Consider the following 25,745-nt stretch of genomic DNA (forward strand, 5'->3'; position numbering starts at 1 on the left):
TGCAAACAACACTTTCTGGCCTCAGTGTTGTAACTACATAACAGCAGCAAAGGTTAAAACAATACTTTATTATTGAACTCCATTGTTTGTACAACTACACTGCAGTGTAACAACTCATCTAACAAAAACAATTATCCCTTGTATTACTGTATGACTGTGCAGCTCATTTCTTACAACAATGGCCAACTTCAATATGAAGCTGGCGAGACATCTGGTCATCACGTCTACATGCATCACGCAGGCACTAGCATCAACAGCCTCGTGTAGCAATGAAAGATGTCAGGTATGAAGCACAGAGGCTAACTCCTAGAGGGCTAGCGTTCTGAAGTGGGGAGTGCCAGGCACACTCAAATCTCCAGAAAGAGATTTGGGGGGGGGGGGGGGGGGGGGGAGTTCAGTCCTGTCTTTGAGTGAACTTCAGACCAATAATGCAGAAAAATCATGGTGGTAAAACAAAACAAAAAAGATATGCACTATTTGTTTCCACTTAGAGGGACCAGCACTTTCTTCCCAATTTTCACTTCACACATAGAAGCCGAGCATTTAGGCCTGCTGCTTCCCCTGTATAGGTGGAAATCCCCAAAAATTGGATGCGAGTAGTTTTTGGTAGTCAAAGGCAAACATGACTCTACTTTTGAGCTGTCAGAAAAATGGAAGACGTGTTTTCAGTCGAGGTCCGAGTCCGACTGAGACGCCGTCTTCTTTTTCTTTTTTCTGCCATGTTTTTTGTGCTTCCTTTTCCTCTTCTTCTTGGATTTATCCTGGAAAAAAAAAAAACTTCTGCATTTTAGCGACTGATTCGTCTTTTGAATGATGTACAAAGATCTACTGCTCCGCCCACAAAATCTTGTTTGCGGACTGTCTTGAAATAGGAAATGAAGTAAAATGTCTCACTGTGAATTTCTCCTTTTCCTCGCTGCTTCTCTTTTTTTTCTTGGCTTCAACCTGCAGGAGTAGAAAGTTGAAAGGTGACGAAGAATTTAAAAAAAGAAAGGAAAAACAATTCCCCTAATATTTCACAATAGTGGAAATTTTGCAACAGCTGTAACAGCTGTGTGGTCAATCCAGGATTAAAGATGTTGTCAAACATAAGTCTTCATGACTCCTTTATCTCTCTTCTGAATTATTAAATACAATACATGCAGTACAGATCACTGGTTAGTTAAAGATGGGCATGTGACCCAGTTTGAGATTATGATTTATTTATTTATTTTATTTATTGCATCTTGTGTTTTGTAATTTGAATATATTTATTTACTTATTTAAATTCTTAAGGCTGTTTTACTCCTATGTTCAGCAGTTGCTATTTTTAAAAGTGCTTTATAAATGAAGCTGGCTTGGCTAAGAACACCATTTAATCGGATAAAGAAACTTGACACAAAGATTGACTTCCCCCTACAGTAAAGAGACACGAGAGCTTGAACATCTGGTTGCATAAACATTTTAGGAAAAATGAAACCGATTTGACTTTTGTTCTGTATCGCTACTGTATCCAAGTACGAGGTTTAAAGAGGGACACCAGCGAACGGCCTCAATCTGACAGGGCTGAAATGTAAAAGGCTCCATTGAATAACATGAAAAATGGTTCAGTTTGACTGCTTGAATGATTAAAGTAACTAAGGCTTTGTCCAGATAACTATCAGAATGAAAAGGTAACAATTCAAGACATAAATCAAAGTGGTTCGTATTTCTATCCGATGTCTACATGTGCATCTCAGGGTGAATGCTTAAATAAGAAAATAACATCTAAATAAATAGTGCTCAAAAAGTCAGCAGACAGAAACAAACATGTGATTTATTCAAGTATTTTGGTTGGAGGCTTCTTTTATGTGCAAAACAGGAGGATCACTAATGAGTAACCGACCCCTTTGTGATTACAACAGAAGCCCTCTGAAAAACTCAGGTGACATCTGGACCAGAGCCACTACAGGTTTGTATTTGCCAATTAGCTTTTTATTTTTATAAGATTATTTCTGTTAGTTTCAATTTTTCCCCTAAGACATCTAGTTTTCTGATTTTATTTTACCAAAACATTTTTTCTGATCTAATTTTAAGTTCAGTTTTAATCAGCTATAAAAAGCCTTGGTCTGCACAAACAATCCGTTCGTGTGCAAACAGCAGTGAAGACAGACTGCCATAAATATCTGACCTGAGAATAAGATCGACTCAGCTCTGACCAAAAAAAAAGAAAAAATTATCAGGGGAGCAATTACAGTGAGGAGCTATTACATTTAAAAGCCGAGAGGACCAAATAAGCAAAAGAGGAACAAAGGATGAACAAAGAGTAACGCTCAACTACTTCAAGTCTATTTGTTAAGTGAGGCGATGGATACATTAGCAATAAAAAAATAATGACTGCAGAAATGTGTGATAGAGACAGAAATAATACTTACTGCCTCATCATCATCAGAGTCAGCAGACGACTCTGATGATGAGCCTTTATAACTTCTCTCAGCCTTCCTCTTTCCTCTACGGCTCTTTTCATCCTGATGGACACAAGATTTATTTATTTAAGTTGTTTCGGGAGGAAAAAAGCCAGAGGAATGCATTTTAAATCAAGTGTCACCATCAAAATGACAGATAAGTGAATAACGGAATAAAAGTAAATTACCTTATCTCTGTCACCTTCTTCCTTTATTCTTTTCCTTTTCTTCTTGGAAAAAGAAAAAAAGGACAAAAAATTACCACCACAGTCCATTTCTATAAAACTGCAATGAATCGACTACAACTACATGCAGCATTAGAAAGAAAAACCTTGCTTTCAGCATCTGACTCATCCTCTGAGCTGTCCGATGCTCTTCTGGATGACGACTTCTTTCTCTTCCGCTTCTTCTTTACAGTCTTCTTTTCATCCTGCACGTGCAAACAAAAACTGCAATCAGGGTTTTACTGTATGTGAAGTAAAGCAGGAATCCTTCTAAGATCCATTAAAGTCTTTATAAATCTGATCTCTCTATAATGTACAGTTTTTTTCTTGTTTTTTTTTTTTTTTTTTTTTACTTTTGGGGGCTTTTTACCTTTCTATTAAGGTGAGAGAAGGCAGGGAAAAGACATACAGCATATGAAGTCAACAGCCTTGTGGCACACGGGTTGACTGCTCAAGCCAAAAAACTTGCATCGCGAGTTAGTTTTGATAGTAAACTGTCATCCAGCAGACTCCAGAAATGTCCCAACCCAAACCCGTTTAATGCTACATGCCGTGCAGCTGTATTGTGTTACACTAGATTAGGTTCAAATAAAGCACATGAGATTAGGGCTGCACAATTAATCATTAGAAAATCGCGATCTCAATTCATACTTATGTGCAATCTCATTTCCAAATGACAACGGTTTAAAAAATAAAAAAAAAATTTTTAAAAAGGAAGAAGAAAAAAAAAAAAAGATGACAATTGTACCGCATTTTGATCCGGGACATAATCTGCATGAAAACAAGCGCTTACTCTTCCTGCTCAACAAATGACAAGGGCGGAGCCTTATACCACGTGATACAGAAGCCAGCTGGCAGGGAAAAAACAACGGAGAGCATGTGAGAGATGATGAAGCTGCAAAGGCCAAGAAAGTGACAGGAGAAAATCCGTCCCGGTCAACCACCCCAAACAACAATAACAGGAAGCTTATACAGCGCTTCCCTATACCCGTCGAACTCCCGCAGGCACAAAGAAATTACGGAGGCTATTACTTATCACCTGGCTAAATATATGGCTCCCATCAACACTGAGCAAAACAAGGGATTTAGGAAAATGATCAACACCCTAGACAAACGCTACACAGTGCCGTCACGTAACTACTTTTCAAATGTTGCACTACCTGCTCTATACACACAGTGTCGAGCAACGGTGGAGGCGGAATTACAAGCAGTACAACATTTTGCAGCAACGACAAAATGTGAGACATTTGTTGTTTTTATGTTCAGTCTCAACTGTTACGAAGTTGATGTGCAGTTAATAAGTGCAATAAATATTTATATTGGAAAAGAAAATCGTGAGAGAATCGTGATCTAAGCAAAAATAAATAAATCGTGATTCTCATTTTATGCAAAATCGTGCAGCCCTACATGAGATGTAAAATGAATCGTAAAAGGACCTTACCTCGTCATCTGACTCTGAGGAGGAGCTGCTGGAGGAATCAGAACTCGATGAGGAGGAGGAAGATGAAGAATGCTTGACCAAAACACAGTGGAAGCAGGGTTCATTAGATATGAGGTTATTCGATTGTTTGAAAAAACAAACTGCATTTACAGGCTTGAATAAGAGACGAGTTTAGAAAACATGCACTCTGTGTGTATGTATCAGTAACACGGCACAGCTGTTAATCAAAATACTGGAGGTCTCTCCTCACCCTGCTGGATTTCTTCTTCTCCTTCTTCTTTTTCTAAACACAAATGCCAAGCAAACGAAGCACAGAGAAACAAAAAGTGAGTAAAGGTGAGAAATAAAAATAATACTTCATGAATCTGATACAGGATTCATATCATACCTCTTTTTTGTCTTTCTTCTCCTCCTTGTCCTTTTCACTTCCGCCTAACATTTTCTCTCTGTTTTTGGCGAGTTCTTTCCTCCATCTCTTAAAAAGCAAGAAACAATGTTACCAAAATAGTATGTGGTGTTTATCCGGTAACTGTTTCAATAAGGTGCAATATTCTCATCTAATATGAATTACAATGTGGCTACAGTGAGAAACAGTGATGACGCTTCAGATGCTGTACACAATAAAATAAATTAAAAAAACCTCTCAAGCTCTCACAGTACGGGCATGTTTCCATTGCAAACACAGATTTCCCCTAAGAAGGTAAAATATGTGCTCCGAGTCCATTGTATCAAACATTCTCACACTTGTACATAAACAGCCAATTAATAATAACCAACTAACCAAACAAACACATCTTTGGACTGTGGGAGGAAGCCAGAGTACCAGGAGGCACAGAAAGGCTCCAGCTGAACAGGATGTTTGAACAAGTGCACCCCTGTGCCACCCACAAATTAAATAACTTTAAGATTTCATTTGTCTTTTTAACTTATAGACAAGTAAGGCCGCCATGGAGTATTAAAAGTAAGCTAACTCCAGAGGAAAACTGTTGATTAACAGCCCAGTTCATGCCTGTTCAAATACTCTGTATATAATGCAAACGTACCTCGTTCATTTTGTCCTCAAAGTCAGCCAGGGCTCGAGAGCCCTTTTTCTTCTTCTCCAGCTGTTCCTTTAGCTCCTCCCTGATAAACACAATAAATAATTTTTTAAAAACGGATTTAATTCCAAAAGTGTCACCTTTTGGGAAAGACTGAATTATTCTAGTTAAAGGTGAGGTTAGTATTCTTATTTAGGAATCACTAATAGCTTTATTTACTTAATACTGTTCATACGCTTTAGAGTTTTGAATTTATTATAACCCCTTAACAAAGATTGTGCTGCCAGATATGTGCACCTTGACTCCTTTGGCTCTTTAATAGTACACCAAAAATGTTCTTGTGGTGATGATAAAGTGAGGACACCACTTTACACCACTAAGCTGCAAATCTGCCCTTTACTTACCATGTTGGTCGAGGTCTGCTTAAATAATCCTGAATGGTTGGCCCAGAGCCCTGTACCGGCCCCCTGGCTCGTGCAGCAGCAATGGGGTTAATGTAAGCCTGAAACACAGACAAAAGCATTCATTTCCATCCTTCTAATAGAGGGACACTTAAAATATGGCATAATGCATTGCAATTCACCAGTACTACATGCTGGATCGCTAAAATAGCTGTGAAACAGGGCAAACAGAGCCTGGGCATGGGGTTTACAGCAGGACTCTGCTACTGTGTAAGATTTATGTGTACCTGGAGCCTCCCCGAGGCTATAATATCATTGGCTAACATTAAAGGGGGAGACACTTGGAAAACGCTCAAAAGTAACACCAACATTAACATTAGCAGGCACAGCGCATTTAAACAACATTTAAAACAGGGACTGGAGTACACAAATTACAGTAGTAATCAGTAAACAAGTAGTTGCTGTATTTTCTGCCAATCAACGACGGTCAAGGCAGTTCGCCTAAAAACCTGAACTACTCCCAAATTTAGGATTACCTTCTGATGCACTAAGCTAACGTTAGCTTTGCGTCGATCAAGCTGTTTGAAAGCCTAAAGATTAAAGAAACCAATCTACACTGTTGCATTTCCAAGCTAAGTGTGTATATGCGCGGCTAAACTAACCACCGTACACAGCAGGCCTAGCATCACAATACCTAGTGGACACGTACGTAAGCTAACCAATGCTAACTGCAGCGCTAGCCCGTTTATTTTTATCTTGTTTACTAAATGTCACGCGGTATATATGCAAATAATTTTAATCAAATTATGCGGCACCACTCACCACTCGATTGTCTCTCTTGCCCATGTCGAGTCAGCAATGGGGAACAATATCCAAAAGAAAGAACAACCATTTGTGTCACCTTGCTAACATTTACGTAGCCACTTCGAGTTGATAAAAGCTCGACTGATTCTTCTTCTTCGGCTGCACAATAGGCGGCTGCCGTCGCAAATACTACACTACTGCCCCCTTCTGGAAAAGAGTAGGATTTTGTGTCAGAATCCAAGTAGTGTTGTGCGACATTGCGAAATAAGCCAGAAATTAATGCTATTACTAATACTTTTATTTTACTTCTTCTTCTGGCCGCTCCGTTTAGAGGTCACCATAGCTGATCCTCTTTCCCCCATCTCACCCTATCGCAAGCATCCTCCTCTGTCACACCAACTCTCTGCATGTCTTCCTTTTTTCTTCTTGCCTTGCAGCTCCATCTTCAACATCCTTTGTCCACTATATCCACTATGCCTCTACTGTACAGGTCCAAACCATCTCAGCCTCGCCTCTCTAACTCTAACTGCTGAACCTGAGCTGTCCGTCTGATATACTAATTTTTAATCATGTCCACTCTGCTCACTACCAGGTTGACATCTTCATCTCCACCTCCCGTCTTTTTGTCACTCATACATCATAGCAGGTTTCATTATCATCTTGTAAACCTTCTCTTTACTCTTGAGGTTATTCTTCTGTCACAAATGATCCCTACGACAATCTCCTCCCTGCCTAACCCCTTTTTCGCCTCTCTTGTGCACTGCCTGTTGCTTCGCATGGTTGACCCCAGGCATTTAAACTCATCTACCCTCACTATCTCTGCTCTTTGCTGTTTCACTGTTACACCTGTTTCCCTCTCATTCATACACATTGTGAGAAAGTATTAAAGCAGGTGGCATGTTTCAGTTCCCCTATGATATGCAGAGATAAGGAGTAGGTTGTAAAGAAGAATAGAAAGCAGGAAACTACAAAGGAACAGTTGGGGAGTGTACCTTTCTATGTGAACGTTAGGGGGTGTGGCCTTGAATGTCCTTGATAAGGAAACAACGTATTCTTTGTATGATTCGGTTTGCTGACTGTAGTGGGCGTAGGGTGGGCTCACCTGTAACCCCCGTGTCTAATCATGTGATTTAAAGGTTGCAAGATGCTTGTGGGACTACTAGATAAATATAGGGCAAGTCCCTTAAGGGAGCGCCCAGAGCCTTTATAATGAACAGATTGAGGAATTGCTCCTCAGATCCACTTGGTGCTTGCTGTGGCTGCTGTGGCTGCATCTGACTCTTCTTCTCCAGCTGGGATATCAAACAGATCGGTGAGGTCGAGAAGTGAACCTGAACATGTATTCTGTTGTTTCAGTACTTTCTCTAGTCCCACAAAGTCCGTGCATTTCCTGACCTTCTCCATCAGCACTGAAAGCAAACAGATTCGTAGCGCTCTTTCTCAGCATGAAGCCACACTCCTGCTCACTAATCGCCTCTTTCCCATTTCTTCATGTATGCCTCACGAGCATTATCCCTCTGTATTTACTCCAACCCTGATAAATAAGTCCAAACAACATTAATAAAAAGCTGCTTTTTATTCAGCTGGTGCAACATAATAATAAGACACCGATGCATTCATACACAAGTATAATGCCAATCTGAGTGATGGATGAAGCGACGTTCAAAAATAGTGACACTGCTTAGAGTTCAGCAGTGGAGTTCAGTTGTTATGAGACTGAAGAGCATTACAGATCGGTTAAATCATAAGAAAGCACACAGTGACTGTATTAACTGTAATGAGATTAAAGCAGTCAATATTTTAAATGTAAACCTCCGTGTCTAACGCATTTGTAGCTTTCATTGCATTGTAGATGCCACTTACACCAGAAATGAGTCGTTATCAAATAGAAAAAAAAAAAGAATAAATCACACAGTGTTAAGCAGACGTGTATTTCTGTCATGTTTGCCACCTGGCCATTAGTTTGTGGCAAGAACAGTTTATACAGGCAGTTATCTTCAGACAGTAAGAACTACAGTAACATATATTTGATAAATAGTAAAGACAGTAGATTGTGATCAATGATACGATCCTTAGACAGCTTGACAGAGAACCTGAAGAAGTTGTATTGTAGTCATTCAGTAACCCAGAGATGTGCAAACTGTGCCCGAAAGGTTTCGGACGTCCGTGGAGAGAACCTGAGAAAGTCAGAGATTGAGTCTGTGTGTGTCTGTGTCTGTGTGCTAAAAGCACTACCTGTTACGAAACCCAAAAACAAAAACCAGTGTTACAAAGTTACTGTTCTGCAAGAACTACTAAATACAAAAATACAACTCTGGAAAAACTTGCTTTTACCTCGCGGGTCAAAACTTAACTTGGATAGAACGGCACGCCAAGGTAAAATAAAGCAGAAACTGTACACAAAATATTGTGCATCACATAGTCATCAAAACTACTGGAAAATCCGTAGTAGTTCTCAACACATGGTAAAAGAAATCCATCGGAACAACCCACCCCACGCAAATAAAACAGAAAACAAAGAAACACCTCTTGCCATGCAACATTCTGCAGACCCTCGCTACTCTACGTCTATCCGTTTTAACGACATGTCTATGTGCTGACAAACGCACATATCAAAAGGTTTCTATTGTTACAGCTTGTACTTTAGAACTAGCACAATTTACTGTACAGTACCAATGCTTTTCCTTTATACATTCCTTACAACGTCAAACTATTCTTACACGGACTCTACAATCCTTTAACGAGTTGGCATCACTGGTGTAAGAACACTGTATACCCCAGCATTAAAAAAAATTGTAAAAAAAAAATCAAGTTACAAGTATATAAGACTCGTCAATAAAATTAAAATTAAATACAGAATATTAGTGACACAAAAGTGTGCCAAAAATTCTACCATGTTGAATGAATAGTGCTTGTGGGTCTCTCTTTGACACTTCCTGCAGATCTGTCTGTGCATTACGGTATGATTTGGAAAGAAATAATTGGATTTCACAATAATTATAAAACAAAGAGTTCACGATGGTACAGCTAAAAGTCATTAAAAAGTCAAAGTCTATGTAAGTGGTAGGAACAACTCCAAGATGTCTCATTGTCTCAGCACCGATATCAGCCCCGTTACGAGTTCCTCAATGTGTGCAGAAACCATTAGAATCCCGCTACTGGTCTGCAGTTACTCTACACTTCCACAAGGTGGCACCATTATTATAGGTAAAACTGGAATGATAATGGACATGGCAGTGGGTGGCTGGTTTGTGATGCCTAACAATGTCTGAGTGAGTACACGGGTACATGAGCGTGCTTATGTCAGCGGCAGTGGGGACAATAAATGTGCGTGTGAAACGTTCGTCTTCTCACTGCACACACCAGCAGTAAGCAAGCTATTTATAAAAACAAACAAACAAGACAACAAAAATAAAGAGGCAGGTGAGATCCATCCAGGCTCTGGTCTGGTCCTCTATCTCTCTCTCCTGCAGTCCAGAGTCTTTTTTTTTTTTTCCATTGATAAGGATAAACACTGGGCATAAGGAGGTTTCCGCTCTTCGGACTCTACAGTCTCAACTCCAAATCCATATGAGGATTGGGTCACTTTGCATTGTTACACAACATTTCACATCCTGAAAGCAGCATTTACAATCCATCAGTTCGTGGAAGGATGACAGCTTGTGTGTGCAGGGTTCTGGGGGGCATTTGGTGCCATCCGTTTGACGCCATCTTCACCCGCTCCCTGCTCCCCAGAGCGTTTTATACGCCCCAGGGGGAAAGTATTTGCCCACTGCAGTCTGTTTTAGGCTTCGTTTTATATGTAACGTAAAACCAACATTAATGATGCTTTTTTTGACACTGATTATCAGAAAAAAAGCCATAAAGACAGAACATTTAACGAAGCTACCTATTAAGGAGTGCGAATGTTACCGCTCTAAACCGTGTCACACTTTGCATCAGCTCATACAACTCATTGCTTATCAGGTTTCTGGTATCAAGGGTCTCTACCTTTCAAAATAAAGTATCTCCAGGTGACTGCTGTTGTGATTTGGCCTTTATCTTTCCGGAATAAATAAAACTGAATTGAACTAATGTGGCTGAGCGCTGCTGATGGAGACCCAGATGTGCTGTTGTTTAGTTAAGATCACGCCTGCAGGGCCCAACAGCTGGAAAATCTCATTACTTGTCAGCCTGTATTTGGCACTTAGGGCAAACATTAAAACACAGCTCGGCAATCGCCCTCAATTAAAGCTTTCTGACCAATAACTAAGTGCTATAGGTTGGTGGTGACGCATCTTTGCAGGAGGCCACTGAGGCCTTGAGGAGAGAGATCAATGAAGCAAAGGATAGATTTTGAAATTCACAATGTAAACCTCATCACAGTGTGGCGTCATCATGATGGAGAAAAGCTGCAGTACTCAAACACTGATGCCTTTTCTGGACTCTTAAATATTTTCTTGAGATGGTGAGCTCTCCTGTAACCAGCTGTTTTGTTTTTACTTGATTTGAGTGGATTTGTTGAAAGGGAAACCTTTTTTTGGTAATCAGTGCCAAAAAAAACTTTAATGTACTTTGATTTAACGCTGAAATAAAACATGACAAACTTTTTAGGAACGGTACGGTAAATACTACTTATAGCCAGGGGAACGTGGGGGGGGGCGGTTAAAGGGGAAAAAAAGAGGACTTTCAGGCACTCCTCTCCTCCATCGTGGACTTGTTGCTGGGGATGGGCTGGGCTGCGTACACACTTCTGCTGTGGCTGTCCACGCTTTGAAAGTAGGGGTGACTCAGCGCAGTGAAGGCCGATATTCTCCTGGACGGGTTGAAGGTGAAGAATTGCTGCGGGGAGGGAGAGGAAAAGAAGATAATGAGAGACCACCAAGTATAGATGCTTGTTTACATTTCTAGGTTGAATAAAATATTGCGTGCAGCTCGGTTCCCACGCTGTTTTTAAAATCAAAATCGATGCTCCAAAATGCAATAATCCTGATGAATGATCGATTATATTTGTGCTTTTATAAACAAGCCGAACTACAAGTTGGGTATAAATCTGCTCGATGGTGAAGTAAGCGCTTTGCTTCATGCATTTATTTTCCACACATGAGGATTTCAGGCTCCATGTTCAGAAAAAACAAGGAGTTAGAAGATATAAAATGTATATTAAAAAAAAAACAATAAAATGGTACAAGGTCGTCAAGGTTACTGACAGAAGTTGTTTTGTTAGCTTAGCTCCTCGTAGCGCTTTGGCACATAAATAAATGTGCACGATGCCATAAAGGTGACAGTGATGCGCAAGTGACAGCTTTAAAAACATTTTCCATGCAATCTTTTGGGGACACACATGAGAGTTACACTACAAACCATTAACAAGGCCCGTCCCTGCTCGTCCATGTCTGGAACTAGGTCTTCTATTGGTTTCGGGGGCCGGGGTGTGAAGGCACTCTGTGGCAGGGCTACTTCCTGGGGCCAGTCTTCTGCCGAGGGTACCCCAACAACACTGTGGAATCATACAGATCATCAGTGTCTTCATCATCGGCAATGGGAAGCATTCACCACTTAATTCCAGTTCAGAGCATTTTTAAGGATTATCCATGAGTGTTGGTAAAGACTGGGGGGGCACGAATACATGCACCCCAGAAAAGCAGTGTGGGTTCATCTGATGGGTTTTTCATTAATTAGAAAAACAGTAGATGAGTGCATGTTCTGCCCTTAATGTTTAGGCAAAGGTTTGACTGAATCTTCCAAAATTCCACTGAGTTGAAAGAAAATATAACCGAGCCTGAGGAGAAATGGAAAACAAGAGTAGTCATTACTTACTCAAAAATCTTTCCAAGCTGATCAACATCCGAGTTTCCTCTAAACAGCGGCCTAGAAAACAGAAATTATAAAAAGGGTTAGTTTAGTTTCTACATATTATGTTGCAAAAACAAAACAAAACCCGGAAATGCAGAAAAAGTAAAATGTAAAGATTCGGTTCTCTCTTTTGTAACCTGCTTTAGATAGGAGTCATTTTCCCATGGTACGCTGTAAGACCAACAGCCCTGACATATAAGCTTTTGGCTCGAGGAATGTGGGACTCCGATGTGAACGTTTTGAAGTAGCCACACGCTCGCAGCTCCATCCCAGGAAACAGGGATTGTGGAGCAGTGTTGGTGGTGCTGCTGAGGATGGGGAGGGAAGGAAACGGGGGATGAAAGGAGGGAGGAGAGCGGCAGCAGGGCTGCTGGTGGTTCCTGTGGCTTTGGGCAGTCTTCGGGTGCCCGTGCTTGGCATGGGATCAGCACAGATTCCAGTAGTCATCATCAGCACAAGCCTGGCAGTCGCCACACGGGACAGAAAAAGCCTTTTTATCCCGTGTGTGTGTGTGTGTGTGTGTGAGAGAGAGTGCGAATGTCTGCTTTTGCTCTTGCTGACTGAAAGCGTGGAGGAAATTGGGAGGAAAAGGCGTTTGAAAGAAAAGTTGGATTATCCTAACAGAGAAAGAGGTATAGGAGCTGGAGCTTCCTGTCAAAGTTCCTCTGAGGGGAAATAAGGAGGTCCTGTTGTCACAAGAGGGGACTTGTTTAACATTGCACACACCACCACTTTTAGGCTAAACGAGATTAATATTTCTAAGTGTTCCTCACAAAACGAACACACAAGGCTCAGAAGGGGAAACAGCTCTCTCTCTGTTTCTTTTTTAAAAATACATTCCACTTCTTTACTGTGTTTGCTCACCAGCAGATGTCAATGTAGTGCCAGGGTATCATCATATAGATGTGCCTTTATGCATGCCTGTCTGCATTTTGTATCCAGGCCTTAGTACACCTCAAGTGCACCCCACTTAACTGAACTCAACAGAGACTGGTTTAGCCACCATGTGCTCCTTGTGCTTTCCCACTTGCAGGAAGCTTTGCATAGCTTACACCCACACTTTCCTACAGTGGAGACACTGGGGATATTAGTCACACAAAAGGTGTTTGGAACATTTTTACTGTGACAGCAGACTCCCTGTCACAGGCTTAAGTTTGGAAGTGGAATTAAGATCTTAGTTTCTTTCCAGTGTTCAGAAATGGTGTCCTTGAGTAACGGATGTCTCAAAAATGATTGCATATGCAGGTCTTTTAGGGCAAGGCACCGCACTGAGAACTTTGAAAGGCATGTAAGATCAGACCAAACCAGTTTCTGACTGTTGCAAACGAAAAAAAGAGAAAAAAAAAAAAATCACCTACAGCAAAGTTATCATGCCAAAACAAGTAGGGCTGATAATTCCGAGAGGTCCATTTTTAAACCTGGAGTGGTTTGTTGGTTTGTTGAAGGGGGATAACTGGATTCACACAGAGCTGGCCGCTGGCATGCACACACAGTCAGCAGCTGAGTGCGAGTGCTCGCGCCCTGGCATAGTTTCCCACCCTGAGATTTGCACGTACAAATCCCAATGCCCATGCACAACGCCACACAAGTGGCTGCAGTGAAAAGGCCGAGACCGAGTTGGGACAGGCAGCTGAGTCACGCATCCTTTAGTGCCAGCACGGCGTCGTCCCACATTCCTTTGAGAGAACCTCTGGAATGCGCGTGTGAATTCGCATGTTTGCACGTGAGCGTCTCGAACTATCTAAGTGGGAGCTGGAAAGAAATGAGGTGTGTGTGTTGGACTGCGGACTTTTCACGCAGGCTATCCCGCGCTGTACTGCATGCACGCGTGCATGCAAGGGTGTGCTTTTGAGAATTTATCAATCGAGTTCCAAACTGTGAGAAAGTCAACACGGATGTGGGGCCTCTCCCGGGCCATTAACGAACCGCGTTCAACCTTTTTGGTTAGGGGAATGTCAACAAGCACAAGCTCTCTCCAAAATTCATTCGAACTGTGACTCACTCAACACCATCCCAGCCATGCAGATGCAGACTTGTATAATATTTGCTCAAATTCCTTTGAGAGCAACTATTCTCACTACAGTACATAGTCATTAAAAAGACTTTTAATGATCATGTACTCTAATAGCATGTTTGGTGGTGAAAGTGAAGAAGAATGTGCTTATGAGTCATGAAACCTTTGAAGTCTCATGACTCAAAGAAAGACTTCACATGTTTCTGGCCTGAGACGTGACGTGGTGCGTCAAAAATGGGGGTCATGGCTGCTCGTGGGGGGTTTTAGGCTTACTTTCAAAATTACATCTAACCTATGAACTGACTGTTTCTTCTTCACTCAGCCTTTTTCACTCTGTGCTTATAAACTACTCTGCATTTAAATCATTAGTTATGAATCTCTGGTGTTCTTCCACAGGGCATCTTAACCAGTCGAGTCAGATGGCTGGCCCTCTCTGAGACAGTTTGTGTTGGAGGTTTCTTCCTGTTAAAAGGGAGTTTTTCCTTGCCACTTTCTCTAGGTGCTTGCTCATAGAGGTTGATTGTTGGGGTTTTCCTCTGATATTGCAAAGTGAAGATGCTACAATAATGCAAAGTCCAACCCGACATCTTGCAAACCAAACAAAATCAAAGTAAGCGACAGAAAACAGGAGACCAATTATTTTTCCTTTGTTTTCTATCATATATGTACAGACGGTTTAGTCCTGCAGTGTAGATGCTCACAGTGGTGAGTATAAACCAAAAGATCAGGGTTAACAGCTCAAAATGCTTCAGCTAATCTTTTTTACTACTCTTGATTCTAGGATGTCAGAGCTCTTTATGTCGTCACAACTCTGGTTCTGAGCAGTCGCTTTACCTGACCAACTATCTGTTTCCGAGGGGGCACCCAATCAGAAGAAAGCTGACTTAAAGGATGATGGACGAATGAAGGGGGCTCCAACAAGTTCTAGTATAAGACAAATTTGACTTTCAATCATGCAAAGATTTTCTCTAGTGGAGCAAGGAATAAAAATGTTTAGCTAGCAATGAGCATAACAGATCTCCTTTAAAAGTGGTAAACAATTATTCTGAAAAACAGCTTAATTGTGAGCATAGAGGTCTGCTTTTGTGCCCGTGAGCTGTCAGCATTTCTAATCTCAATTTCAATATAACTGCAAAACTAACAAACACTGCTTTCTCTCAATATCTTGCTTTCTTTCTCTTCTCCCAGGTGCCCTTTAATCTCTGACAGGTGGCCTTTTAAAAGCCATCTTAATCACCCGCTGAGACTGAGCAGAGAAGTGCGTGTTCGTGTGCGTTTGTGGCCATCAAAGAGCTTTGCCTTACCTTCTACCTTAAAGCAAAGTTGGGCAGATGCCAGATTTTGAAAATGAACTACACAAACCAACACACTTCAAAGTTTATTGTGTCAGGGTGCGAGGAGATGTACTGCATTTAACTGCTCACTCTGATCAGGGCTGCAGGCAGAACCAGTCTGTGCTTTTAAATGAGCACCATATAACACAAGGACAGACCTTTTGTACACAGATTAAGCACACATTGTTTCTACTATTTGACTTAAAAATGTTTGATTACAGATCAAGATCAGTTTTTTCACGACTGTAAAAGACGCATTGATGGGAAATAAACTTTGCTTTGTTCTCTTCATTTAAAGCCTGACCTTCAATAAAAAATTCCAGCTTGACCTTGCCACAAGTATGGAAAGTACCATACATCACTGACATTGAATGAAGTAGTTACGAGCATGACTGTGAATACATTACCTCTAAAACTTATTCGAAATTCACCCATAAACCGCTGAAAATATTTGAAATGCGGTGCACAGACACAATTTCTGAACGCCAATGACGAGGATAACGTTTTATACCTGGCGCCACAAACTGAAAACCTGTAAATGCTTCACCTGCTTTGCATGATTCGGAGTTTGAAATAATCCTGCTTATTTTTGGACCGCGGCCCCCTTTAATTCATCACCGGTCTCCGTTCCCCCCACCCTTCAAGGCCGACTATGAGAAACTTTTGACAGCAGAGGGGGACTTCTGTGACCACAGCTGTGTCATTCAGATGACCATACAAGGGATCTCTGCTCTCACCGAAACCTCTGCATACGCTGACCTCATGAAACTTTGGCCATGTTTCACGATTACACATCATTATGAAAGTGCACATATGGCGTGTGTATGTGTTTTGTTTTTTGATAAATATATGAACAACAGGAAAATAAGGAAACTTGAAACAGTTTGAAAGATGTCAAATGACGTGGGAACGTAAGTTCGAAGAGAAGCTATACTGTGAAGTGGTCTCGATTTAAATGTTGCAAACTAAGAGAATGAAACCTTAATCCTAATTATAAAACTAAGTATCAAAGCAGTCTCTCACAGTCCCAAAAGACCCATCTTTTTGTCCTATGCGTGAAAACTTGTAAAGCATCATTAAAATACGGTCACCTGCCAAGATTTAAATAGCCGGCAAACAAATTGAGCTTGATCAAACAACTCTTAGATCAAGTTTCATCACGGCACCATTTGTCAACAAGATACTCCGAAAGTGCCTCTGCGTGTTTTTGTGCAGCACGACTAGATGTTAGCCTTGGGTAACCTTTTGATAGAGGAACCTATACATTCCCATCAGGTCCCAAGTACAGAGCGTGGGTTGCTGTGTGCGGCCTTGCATGCTGGGGTAAGGAGTCGTTTGGGGAAGGAAGCAGGGCTGCTTCTCTTGGCACTTAGCCCTACCTCAGAAAGACTGTTATTATCTACTGTAGAACACACCACAGCCTGGCGCGGCCTCTCTACTCTCAATTAAAGCATACATTTTACACATACTATAGCACCTTAAAAACATTAAATCAACGTCGTCTTAATTTGACGAGGATAAAACTGCATCTTTTTGCCCCCGTCTTTTCTTTCTTCCAAAAGACCAAAAACAGGCAGTTGTAACTCTTTTTTTTTTTTGGGTGAAAACTGTCCGTTATTAGCTTGGCTCGCCAGCATGAAGTTCGTTAGACCACAAACTGACAAATACCTACACCAAGTAGAAGTAGAAGTAGAATCTAGACTTGCATGCTGCAACCACAGCAGACAGCAGTGTTACTGTAATGGCTTGATAAGCCAACCGAAATGTGATTCCTCGCTGCTCATAACGCATCTGACAGGTGTCATTTGAGGAAAAGATGACTACAGTAAGAAACTCCCAAATAACCGATTGTGACGAGTGATTTCAGTTCGTGTTTTTCAAGTTAAATTAGAGCAATGATACAAAGGACGCCCGTGGCCCTCTTCGTCGAGCTGCTCCTTTGTGAGCGATCGTAAATACAACAGTCAAAGAAAACTTAAAGCTTTTTCATCTGTTTACATGGGAACATTTTTATGAGTATTGACACAAGGGGTAAAAATCAAACTTGGGTCACAGATAATAACTGGATTTTTGAATTTATTTTTTTTAAACCGTAAATGTGGTCAACCCACCAGTAAAGAAGACGTTTTGATGTCTTATACTGCCCCAAAAATGTGTCTATTATATTATTTAATTCTTACTATTACTGCAACTTACATATATGATAAAATGAACAGTCAGATAATTTATGAGGGGGGCTCCGTGACTCAGTTATCAGATTTTATTGCAAACAAGTATGAAGGAGTATTTAATATTAATGACACAATGACTTTGTTCCAGTCCCCCATATCACTTCTCATGTCTGTAACCTCCCCAAGTGATTCGGTTAAAGTGCTGTGCTCACTGAGGAATGTCATCATTACTCAATCATTACTTAACAACACAGTAAAGGGACTTTGGTGGGTATTTTCCCTTCCACACTGCTTTGGCGTAACCCAAATAAGAGAAATTACAATAGCTATCAAGAGTTTGTTGGAACAGAAATAAAACTTCATCAGTCTTGGGTTGGACACCCTTTTCCCTTCAGAAATGCCTTAATTGCTTGTGGCACAGATTCAACAAGTGGCTCTAAAAATTCCTCAGAGTTTTTGCTCCACGTTGACATTACGGAGTCATTCAGTTGGTGCAGATTTGTCGGCTGCACACCCACGAGGTTAATCTTCCGCTGCACCACATGCCAAAATGCTGCATTGGATTGATATCTGGTGTCTATGGAGGCCATTTGAGTACAGTGAAATCATTGTTATGACGATATGAGCTTTGTAACATAGCACTTTATCTGCCATCAGAAGATGGGTACTCTGTGGTCTGTGGTCATAATATTCAGGTAGGCTGTGGCATTTCAACCATACTTATTTGGCATTGAGCATAATTTTAAATGGCACAAAAATATCCCACACACCATCACACCATAACCAGCAGACTAAACCTTTGATACTAGGCAGGATGGATTTATGCTTTCATGTTCACCCCAAATTATGACGCTAACATCCGAATGCTGCAGCAGAAATAGAGACTCATCAGATCGAGCAACATTTTTCCAATTATCTGTGGTTTAAACTTGGTGAACTTGTGTAAACTATAGCCTCAGTTTCCTTTTTTTTGGCTGAATAGGTGGTCTTCTGTTATTAAAGCTCATCTGCTTTCAGATTGGACATGTTGATCGGTCGTCTTGACCATGTCAACACGTCTAAAAGCACCGATTCCCTGCTATGTGATCGGCTAATTCGTATAAACAAGAAATTAAGCAGGTATACCCAATATAGTGGCTAGAAGTCTCTATACCATGCAACGTCATATCTTGGCAACAGGAAAGCGGGTCATCTATAAGGTCTACATGGCCTTAAGCACAGCCCCGAATCCCAAATTGTCTCTTATATAACCGTTAGCCTAAGTGTGTATATCACAGATAAAGACTTACAGTGCATTGAATAAGGTGTTGCACAGATGTGTGTGCAAATAGGTGATGTGGTTAGTAAGACCCAGCAAAGTGCTATTAAAAAAAGATACCAGTGAAAACAATCAAGACAACATGACGCTCACAAAGAGTCTGAATTTGAAGACCAAAGTCTAACATGTGTTTAGACTTTACCGCCAAGGTGCGTCAACACTAAACCTCTGAATGAAATGTGATCGTGTGACTCGGGAAGCATTTGTGAAAACTTCGACAGAATCCTTCCACATTATGTTTATTGTATGGTACACTGCTCAACAGTAAAAGTACCAGAATCAACATTAGTGGAAGAAACAAAGGAATACGAGAAATGCTTAGAGACTTTAACTGACGTTCAAAGTCAGTCCAGATTTAAACAAGTATAAAGCCCAGATAGCTTTGCCCATCGGCCTCACCTTCTCCTGAACATCTCAGCGAAGATACAGCCGACACTCCACAGGTCCACCGGTGTAGCGTAACTTGACTGGAGCAGCACTTCTGGGGCTCTGTACCACAGCGTCACCACCTGTAACACAGCAGAAAACCCGTCAGGTTTTACTGCACAAAATACACACACAGACACACAAGTCACTAATGCACAGGGTTAATGCTTCTCTGCCCCCATCTTGAGCTTACGTAAGACATGAAATCATATCTGGCAGGACAGGCCTCCCTGTTCCCATTCTGGTGTACCCACTTCACACAATCTTTCCACATCAATCCACCGGGGAAACTCAGAACTGTACTTTTATTTACAATTGCAGCGTGAACGTCAGTACAGAGGAGCACCTATTACAAAGACGCACAATACATGTCTCAAACCTGGCAGACAACATGTGCATGGGAAATGAAAAGGGGGTGATTAACTGATATCAACCGCCCCGCTCTACCCCTCCTTCCTGTCAAAATAGAGAGAGAGGAAAAAAAGAACACTTCCTGTCTTTTATCAGACTACCCTACATCCACCTGAAGCATCAACAGCAGCCATTTTGTGCTACTTCAAACTAAGCATGTTTTCCAAATTTGTCCCTGTAACTCTCCCTGGGACCTCGCAGTTTGTGTGTGTGGAGCCATGAGCCTGCAGGAAAGCAGCAGCATTGTTAACAGCTACAGTAGGGAAAGCCTCCAGACAAAACTCAGTGACCCCTAGTAAGAGAGTGGACGGGTTCCAGGTGCTTTCCTAAACTCCAGATTTTTCCTACAGCTTTTGGCTGCAGTTCCCCCTCCAGGCACTACAGGCTGCTTATCTGGATCTTCAAGTCAGGGACGAATGTATGTAAGCAAAGAGGATGCACTGTCACGTAGATATATTTATAGACTTGGCTGGCTCTGCACAAGTATGAAGGAACAATCATTGGATTCTCCCCCTTTTCTTATAAGATCTTATTCAGTCTTAAAATATGCTTGAATAGGTAATTTGAGAGGAATGATCTTCAAAAGAAGTACGCAGTTAAATATAAACTATTAGTGAATGAACTGGGTCATTGTTTATGTGACCGGCACAAGTTGCTTGTGTGTTTCTGACTTGCAGGATTGTGGTGAAAGGAAACTCATGTTGGGTCTGATGCTCCACACTTTGCTTTCAGTATTTTTCAAAAACCTCTGAAACTGCTCTAAAACTTTCAGACACTCACAGCAACCAGGTGACACTTTCACAGACTCTGATTTGGATGATGAGGGTTTATTACTGGAAAGCTAATGAAATCCTCATAAGTCCCAGGTGGGCTTTCAGTTGATTGCCAACTAGCCTAAATTACATCCAAAAACTCCACAAAACATGCTACAAGTAATCAGACAGTATTAGTTTAAAGTACTGCAGTGACTAAAGGGTTTATGGTTGCTGGGCTGGTGTCTATTTGCATAGATCTTTACCTGCACAGAAAAGAAGGATTGTGGAAATGTAATCAAAGCACGTTCAAGATTAAAAATGCATGCATTATAAGCAGCAACAGTGGCTGCAGAGGACAGTTTTCATTGTTTTCAAGCACTCGGTTTCACTTCAATATTTAAACTTCTTTCTCTGTTATGTCTTCTCCACAGCAGGGAGGGCCGGGGGTGGTAGCTAAAGGGACCAACAATAGCACAAACACAAACAAACACAGGTAGCCCAGATTACAGTTTGCTCTACATATGTGACAATGCCATCGGGTGCACATACACAACTACGAAGATAAGGGTGTGCAAAGGTCTGCAGAACACATGTGTAGGGGTTTCCTTGTGCAGTGCTGCGTCAGGAGTCGCAGGTAGTGTACAACTGGATTTAAATACATTACTGGCAGCCTAAATAAATATTCTAGGCCAATCAATTACCAGGTCATCCGGCCATGGAATAGGAATTCCACGGAAATCACTTTATATATGACAGTGGCACGAGAAGTTGTCCTGGATATGTGAGGTGAACTGAGCAAGTGAGCAAATCTCCAAGCCGACAAGTGAGATTGATAAGAGGAATAAAAACCTGAGCCGCATTTTTTCTAAAGTGAATGAGACTATTAATAGAGCCGGGGGCCGCATTTTGCAGATGTGTGATACTTTCTCATCTCTACTTCCTGCTTCAGTGGAAATAGGGCGGAAGTTGAGGCTAGTTGGCTGAGATCCGTCGGGCGAGTCACGTGACCAGAAATGAGACACGCATCTGCCAAGTGAGCACACTAAGTGTTAGGGTCATTGACGAATTTTAGAACAGTGAAACCTCAAAGAAAATCATGAATGGAAGTCGCACAGCTTCCCATAGAGCCGGGCTACATACTTTCATTTTAATCAAGGACAGGACTCAACAAAGCATTGCTACATTTTTGTTGGAATTTTTTAATTTTTTAAAAGAGATTTTAAGTTTGCAGCAAAGTACTGAGCTCAATCTTCAGTTACAGCATATCTGCATCTGGCGCCTATGGAGATATTGCCATGAGACGTTTAAATGCAGGTCGCCATTTTTAAACATGGATAGATGCTTAACCGACAAATGGCCCGCTCCACGTCTTCCTCTTACGCTTGCAGTTGCAGGCTAAAATGCATGTGACCTCAGTCTATTGCATGGATTTGTCACCCTGCAAAGTCAAAAGTCAGGACTCCAATATACACGTATGCACGCACGCACACATGCACACAAACTCACACTCTCACAAAGCCTTCTAGGAAGAACCACAGACCTAGAGCTCGGGGTATATCCGCCTCAGTGAAATGCAGTTATTCGAAAACCCAGCCACAACTGCAGATTAAGGCATATACATAACACATGCATGCACTTGCAGACACACCGGAAGATAGCTGTATTAAGCTTTATTTCAAATATGAAATTACACCCCAGCCACTTGCAAAATACTAAACCATTTTTGTAGCCGTGTATTTATGGCCTTGCATGCCTGCACTGAAGGATAAGCCAGCATTTACTCTAGATTTGTGTTTTTTGTCAATGGTCATCATAAAGGAAACTAAAACCAAAAGCAGATGATTTTTCAGTACTTTCCAATTTCCCTTACTCCATCTTTGACACTTAAATTTATTCCTGCTCAAGACATAAAAAAGTCACATATTTAAAAACATATTTATAGATCATTTTCATCCATATTCTTTGCACTAGATAGTGTTTAGAGCACCAGCTCCCTTTTCTCCATACATCCTCCCTCATCTCTATAAAAAAAAGCCTATTTCTCTGTTTCTGTAAGTCTATAAAACACACGTGTCTAAAATGCAGTACAGCCCAGACTTAAGTTGGAGAACCTACTGTGTGCATGAGTGGGTTTAGATCACACACAGTTTGACACTATGCATGGAATGCTCAAGCCTGTTGCATCCAACCCCTTGAAAGAAATAAAAAAACAACAACTCATCCCTACAATGCTTTGAGACGAGGCCTAAACACACAACCAAATAACTGTTTTCACAGAGATGATTATAACAACATGTGTCTGCTACAAAATGAAAAAAGGACATTCCACACTTGTAATGTTCCCTTTTGCCCCCCCCCCGCAATCTTCTTCCGACCACGTTTGCATTCCTCCTTCCTTAGTCTCGCTTTCTCACCCTTCTTATTCTCTGTTCTGCTTCACAAATACCCTCATTATACACTCCTGCTCTCCTTTTTCTGCACGGGCTACAATAAACACACACAAACTCATGCACGCAGTATAACGAAAAGTCAAAAAAATGGGTCGGTCGTTTTGCATTTTCAATCTGCCTGCGTCCATCTGAAACCCTTCTTCGCCTATGGCACGGAAACAGAAAACCCAGGAGGTGGTCAGATAAAGCCAAATGAGAAAAAAGACAGAGCAAGCTAAGAGCAACACAGCGAGAGAGAGAGATGTAGTGAGTGCACGAGGCTGACTCCAGATTAAAGGACAACATTCTCGGAATTCCTTTCTGCTGAGACCATCGTCCTCAGCCCTGCCTGCTGCTCTTTCCTCCCGGCTCCTCATCAGGGAGGAAATGGCTTCTCCTACCCCCGGGGACCTCCAGACCTCCTAGGTCAGACCTCCAAGCCTGTCCGCCTTGCAACATCCGTTCCAGTGCTGCCAGTGCATGCTGCATGTACGGGGGGGCTTGTATGACAATAAGGTGCATGCACGTGAGCAAGGGTGGGGTTGGAAGTAGGGGCATTTGGTTTGAGCTATGTGTGAGTATTTGCATGCGACTTAGAGAGCACCTGCTTTAGCTTGGATGAGTATGCTTCAGTGCCAAGAACCTTCTTGTGCTAGAGTGTGTAACTGCAAATGCATGCAAGTCATCTGCAGCATGTGTTTGATGTTTAAGGGATAAGTCAGTTTATTACAGCCTGGGCTTTATTTTTCCCAGATTAGTGCATCTTTGTTGTCAGTGATTAGCCCGTGTGTTTACCAGTTAACTGAAGCAACATTTCGAAATGGCAACTTTCCATCGAATCAGAAATATATAACATCTGAGTAACAATTATGAACAATGAACTCTGGGACAGGCCATCACCCCCCACGCCATCACGGTGCCGAAAATTCAATCGAGGTAGCTTTCAAAATAAGGTCAAAGTGACTTTTTGGTAAACAACAGCAACTCTTATCTGAAGTAAATCTACTGCAGAATGGCTTGAAATTGGGTGCGGGGCAATCTCAATCTTAATCCAAAAAGAGATGCAGTGAAATGCCCTCATGGAAGCTGCTCATACCACACGTCACAATATCGCTGAGCTGAAGGATGTCTTTAAAAGTATGTTCCAAAAGTCCGCCAGAATATTGTGCAGGGTCTGCACTTTTGTTAAACACGTGTGAAACCTACGCTCGCCTCTTTGCCAATGTCGTTAGAATCACAAATATTGGCTGCGGTTGCACAAAGTAACAAAATAAGCCATAAACACTATAGCTCGGCTAGAAAAACAGGACCTACACTGTAATAACCAGAGTCAGTCATTCTTTTAGGTGAGCAGAACGTTTTTTTGAACTATTGGAGACCACATGCTTCATTCCTCATCCCATTCTTCTTCAAATCTCCAGACGTCTTCCTGTCAGTCAGCGTGACCTGATGTCATAAGGGGCTGCAGCGCCAGAGGCGAGGAGGCTGATGGCGCTTGGCTCGGGGCCCATGTTTACATTCCCTGTCACTGAGGAAGCCTAGGATGAAAGAGCACCACTGCACAGTGATACACGCCCTCCACACACACACACACACACGTAATCGAAAAGAGCAGGATTGTCGAAAGTCGATATTTTCAGTTGCTGAATCAACCGGAATAGAGTGGAGTGCACTTAGGTTTGAGCACATTCCTGAAAACAATCCACAACAAGTTGAAGTCTTCCTAAGAGAACCTCAGAGGAAAACGTATAAAGACTCCGGTGTATGTGGGCTGGCCAACATTTGGGTGAAGCAGAGCGGATGTCATAATAATAAGCATTAAACAGCATTGTGTCTCCAGAGAAACGTCAGCAGTCAGCCATCTTGTAAACACCATTATTTCATTCCTCCTTCACTTTTCCTCTCGCTCCCTTTTTTTTGTTCTGCAAAAAAAAGAAAAAAAATTCACAGCCTCCGATAATCACTCTGCCCAGACCAGGAAAGAAAATAAAGGAGAAAATTTAAAAGAAAAATGAGGTGGGGGGGGAGAAAAGGTTCATGGAGACTAGGGCTGAACGATATATCGCATTTGCGATAATATCGCGACATGATCAAGTGCAATTTTCTAACCGCAAAGGCTGCGATTATACTGCGATTATATTATACAATTCATGGGCTGCATCCTCCTGAGGCCGCATTTGTAGACCGATTACGTCACAACGACGCGCCGAAGGCTGTCCAAATTACTACCATATCCCAGAATTCATAGCGCGGCCCAGCCAAACTCCAGTTTCCAGCAATGGCGGCCGCTACTAAGTTTTAAAATTACTCATACTAATCTTTCTGGGTCACAAAATAAACTTTTAACATATTTTCAGGCGAGAAAGTAGTTGTGTAAACATCAAATATCTGCTCGGTTTATCAAGATATCCCATATTTGCAAAAGTGCTTCGACGTTTTCAGAGGCGTCTGCTACCCACCAGCTCGACAGCTAGCCGGGAGCTCGAGGGTTACTGATGCGGCCGAGAACGGCACAACTCCCGGCACATCATTTTCAGATCACCGCGGAGTTTCGCTGCTCGGGTTAAACGTAATATATAAGTCACTTAGACAACCTAAAAATGTTATTGTTGGGCTTTTTTCAGTGTTTTGTTTCTTCGTGAGTAAATCGGTTTGGCTGAGATTAAAGTTATTAGATTAGATAAAATAAAACTTTATTAATCCCCCGGGTGGGTTCCTCCTT

At 41.6% G+C, this 25,745-nt stretch overlaps 2 protein-coding genes across 3 annotated transcripts in view; both read right to left on the reverse strand.

Moving 5' to 3' along the window:
- Positions 1 to 48: 48 nt before the first annotated feature.
- On the reverse strand, positions 49 to 6,507 carry fam133b (family with sequence similarity 133 member B). 2 transcript variants are annotated; one of them, XM_085445918.1, is made up of 11 exons: positions 6,349 to 6,507; positions 5,530 to 5,627; positions 5,132 to 5,210; positions 4,477 to 4,563; positions 4,339 to 4,371; positions 4,089 to 4,160; positions 2,755 to 2,853; positions 2,612 to 2,653; positions 2,394 to 2,486; positions 895 to 945; positions 49 to 761 (listed from the first exon to the last, which is right to left on the reverse strand). In XM_085445918.1, the coding sequence occupies exons 1-11, from the start codon at positions 6,370 to 6,372 to the stop codon at positions 666 to 668; spliced, it is 774 nt and encodes a 257-aa protein (XP_085302044.1). In that variant the 5' UTR covers positions 6,373 to 6,507; the 3' UTR covers positions 49 to 665. The 2 variants fall into 2 exon arrangements, with proteins under 2 accessions (XP_085302044.1, XP_085302045.1); XM_085445919.1 differs by having other exon boundaries at positions 2,612 to 2,650; positions 6,349 to 6,505.
- Positions 6,508 to 7,887: 1,380 nt separating this feature from the next.
- Positions 7,888 to 25,745, reverse strand: part of cdk6 (cyclin dependent kinase 6) — a 41,106-nt gene continuing 23,248 nt past the window's right edge. Inside the window, exons 4-7 of the mRNA XM_085445585.1 lie at positions 19,402 to 19,511; positions 12,130 to 12,180; positions 11,674 to 11,809; positions 7,888 to 11,151 (exon numbers count right to left, since the gene is read on the reverse strand). Of these exons, the coding sequence (XP_085301711.1) occupies positions 10,999 to 11,151; positions 11,674 to 11,809; positions 12,130 to 12,180; positions 19,402 to 19,511 (450 nt within the window). The 3' untranslated portion in view covers positions 7,888 to 10,998. The remainder of the gene's footprint in view (positions 11,152 to 11,673; positions 11,810 to 12,129; positions 12,181 to 19,401; positions 19,512 to 25,745) is intronic.

Source organism: Copadichromis virginalis, linkage group LG22 (assembly GCF_057382275.1).
Source record: "Copadichromis virginalis isolate Kocher_CV1m ecotype Utaka linkage group LG22, C_Virginalis_male_GT1.1, whole genome shotgun sequence".
Classification (NCBI taxonomy): domain Eukaryota; kingdom Metazoa; phylum Chordata; class Actinopteri; order Cichliformes; family Cichlidae; genus Copadichromis; species Copadichromis virginalis.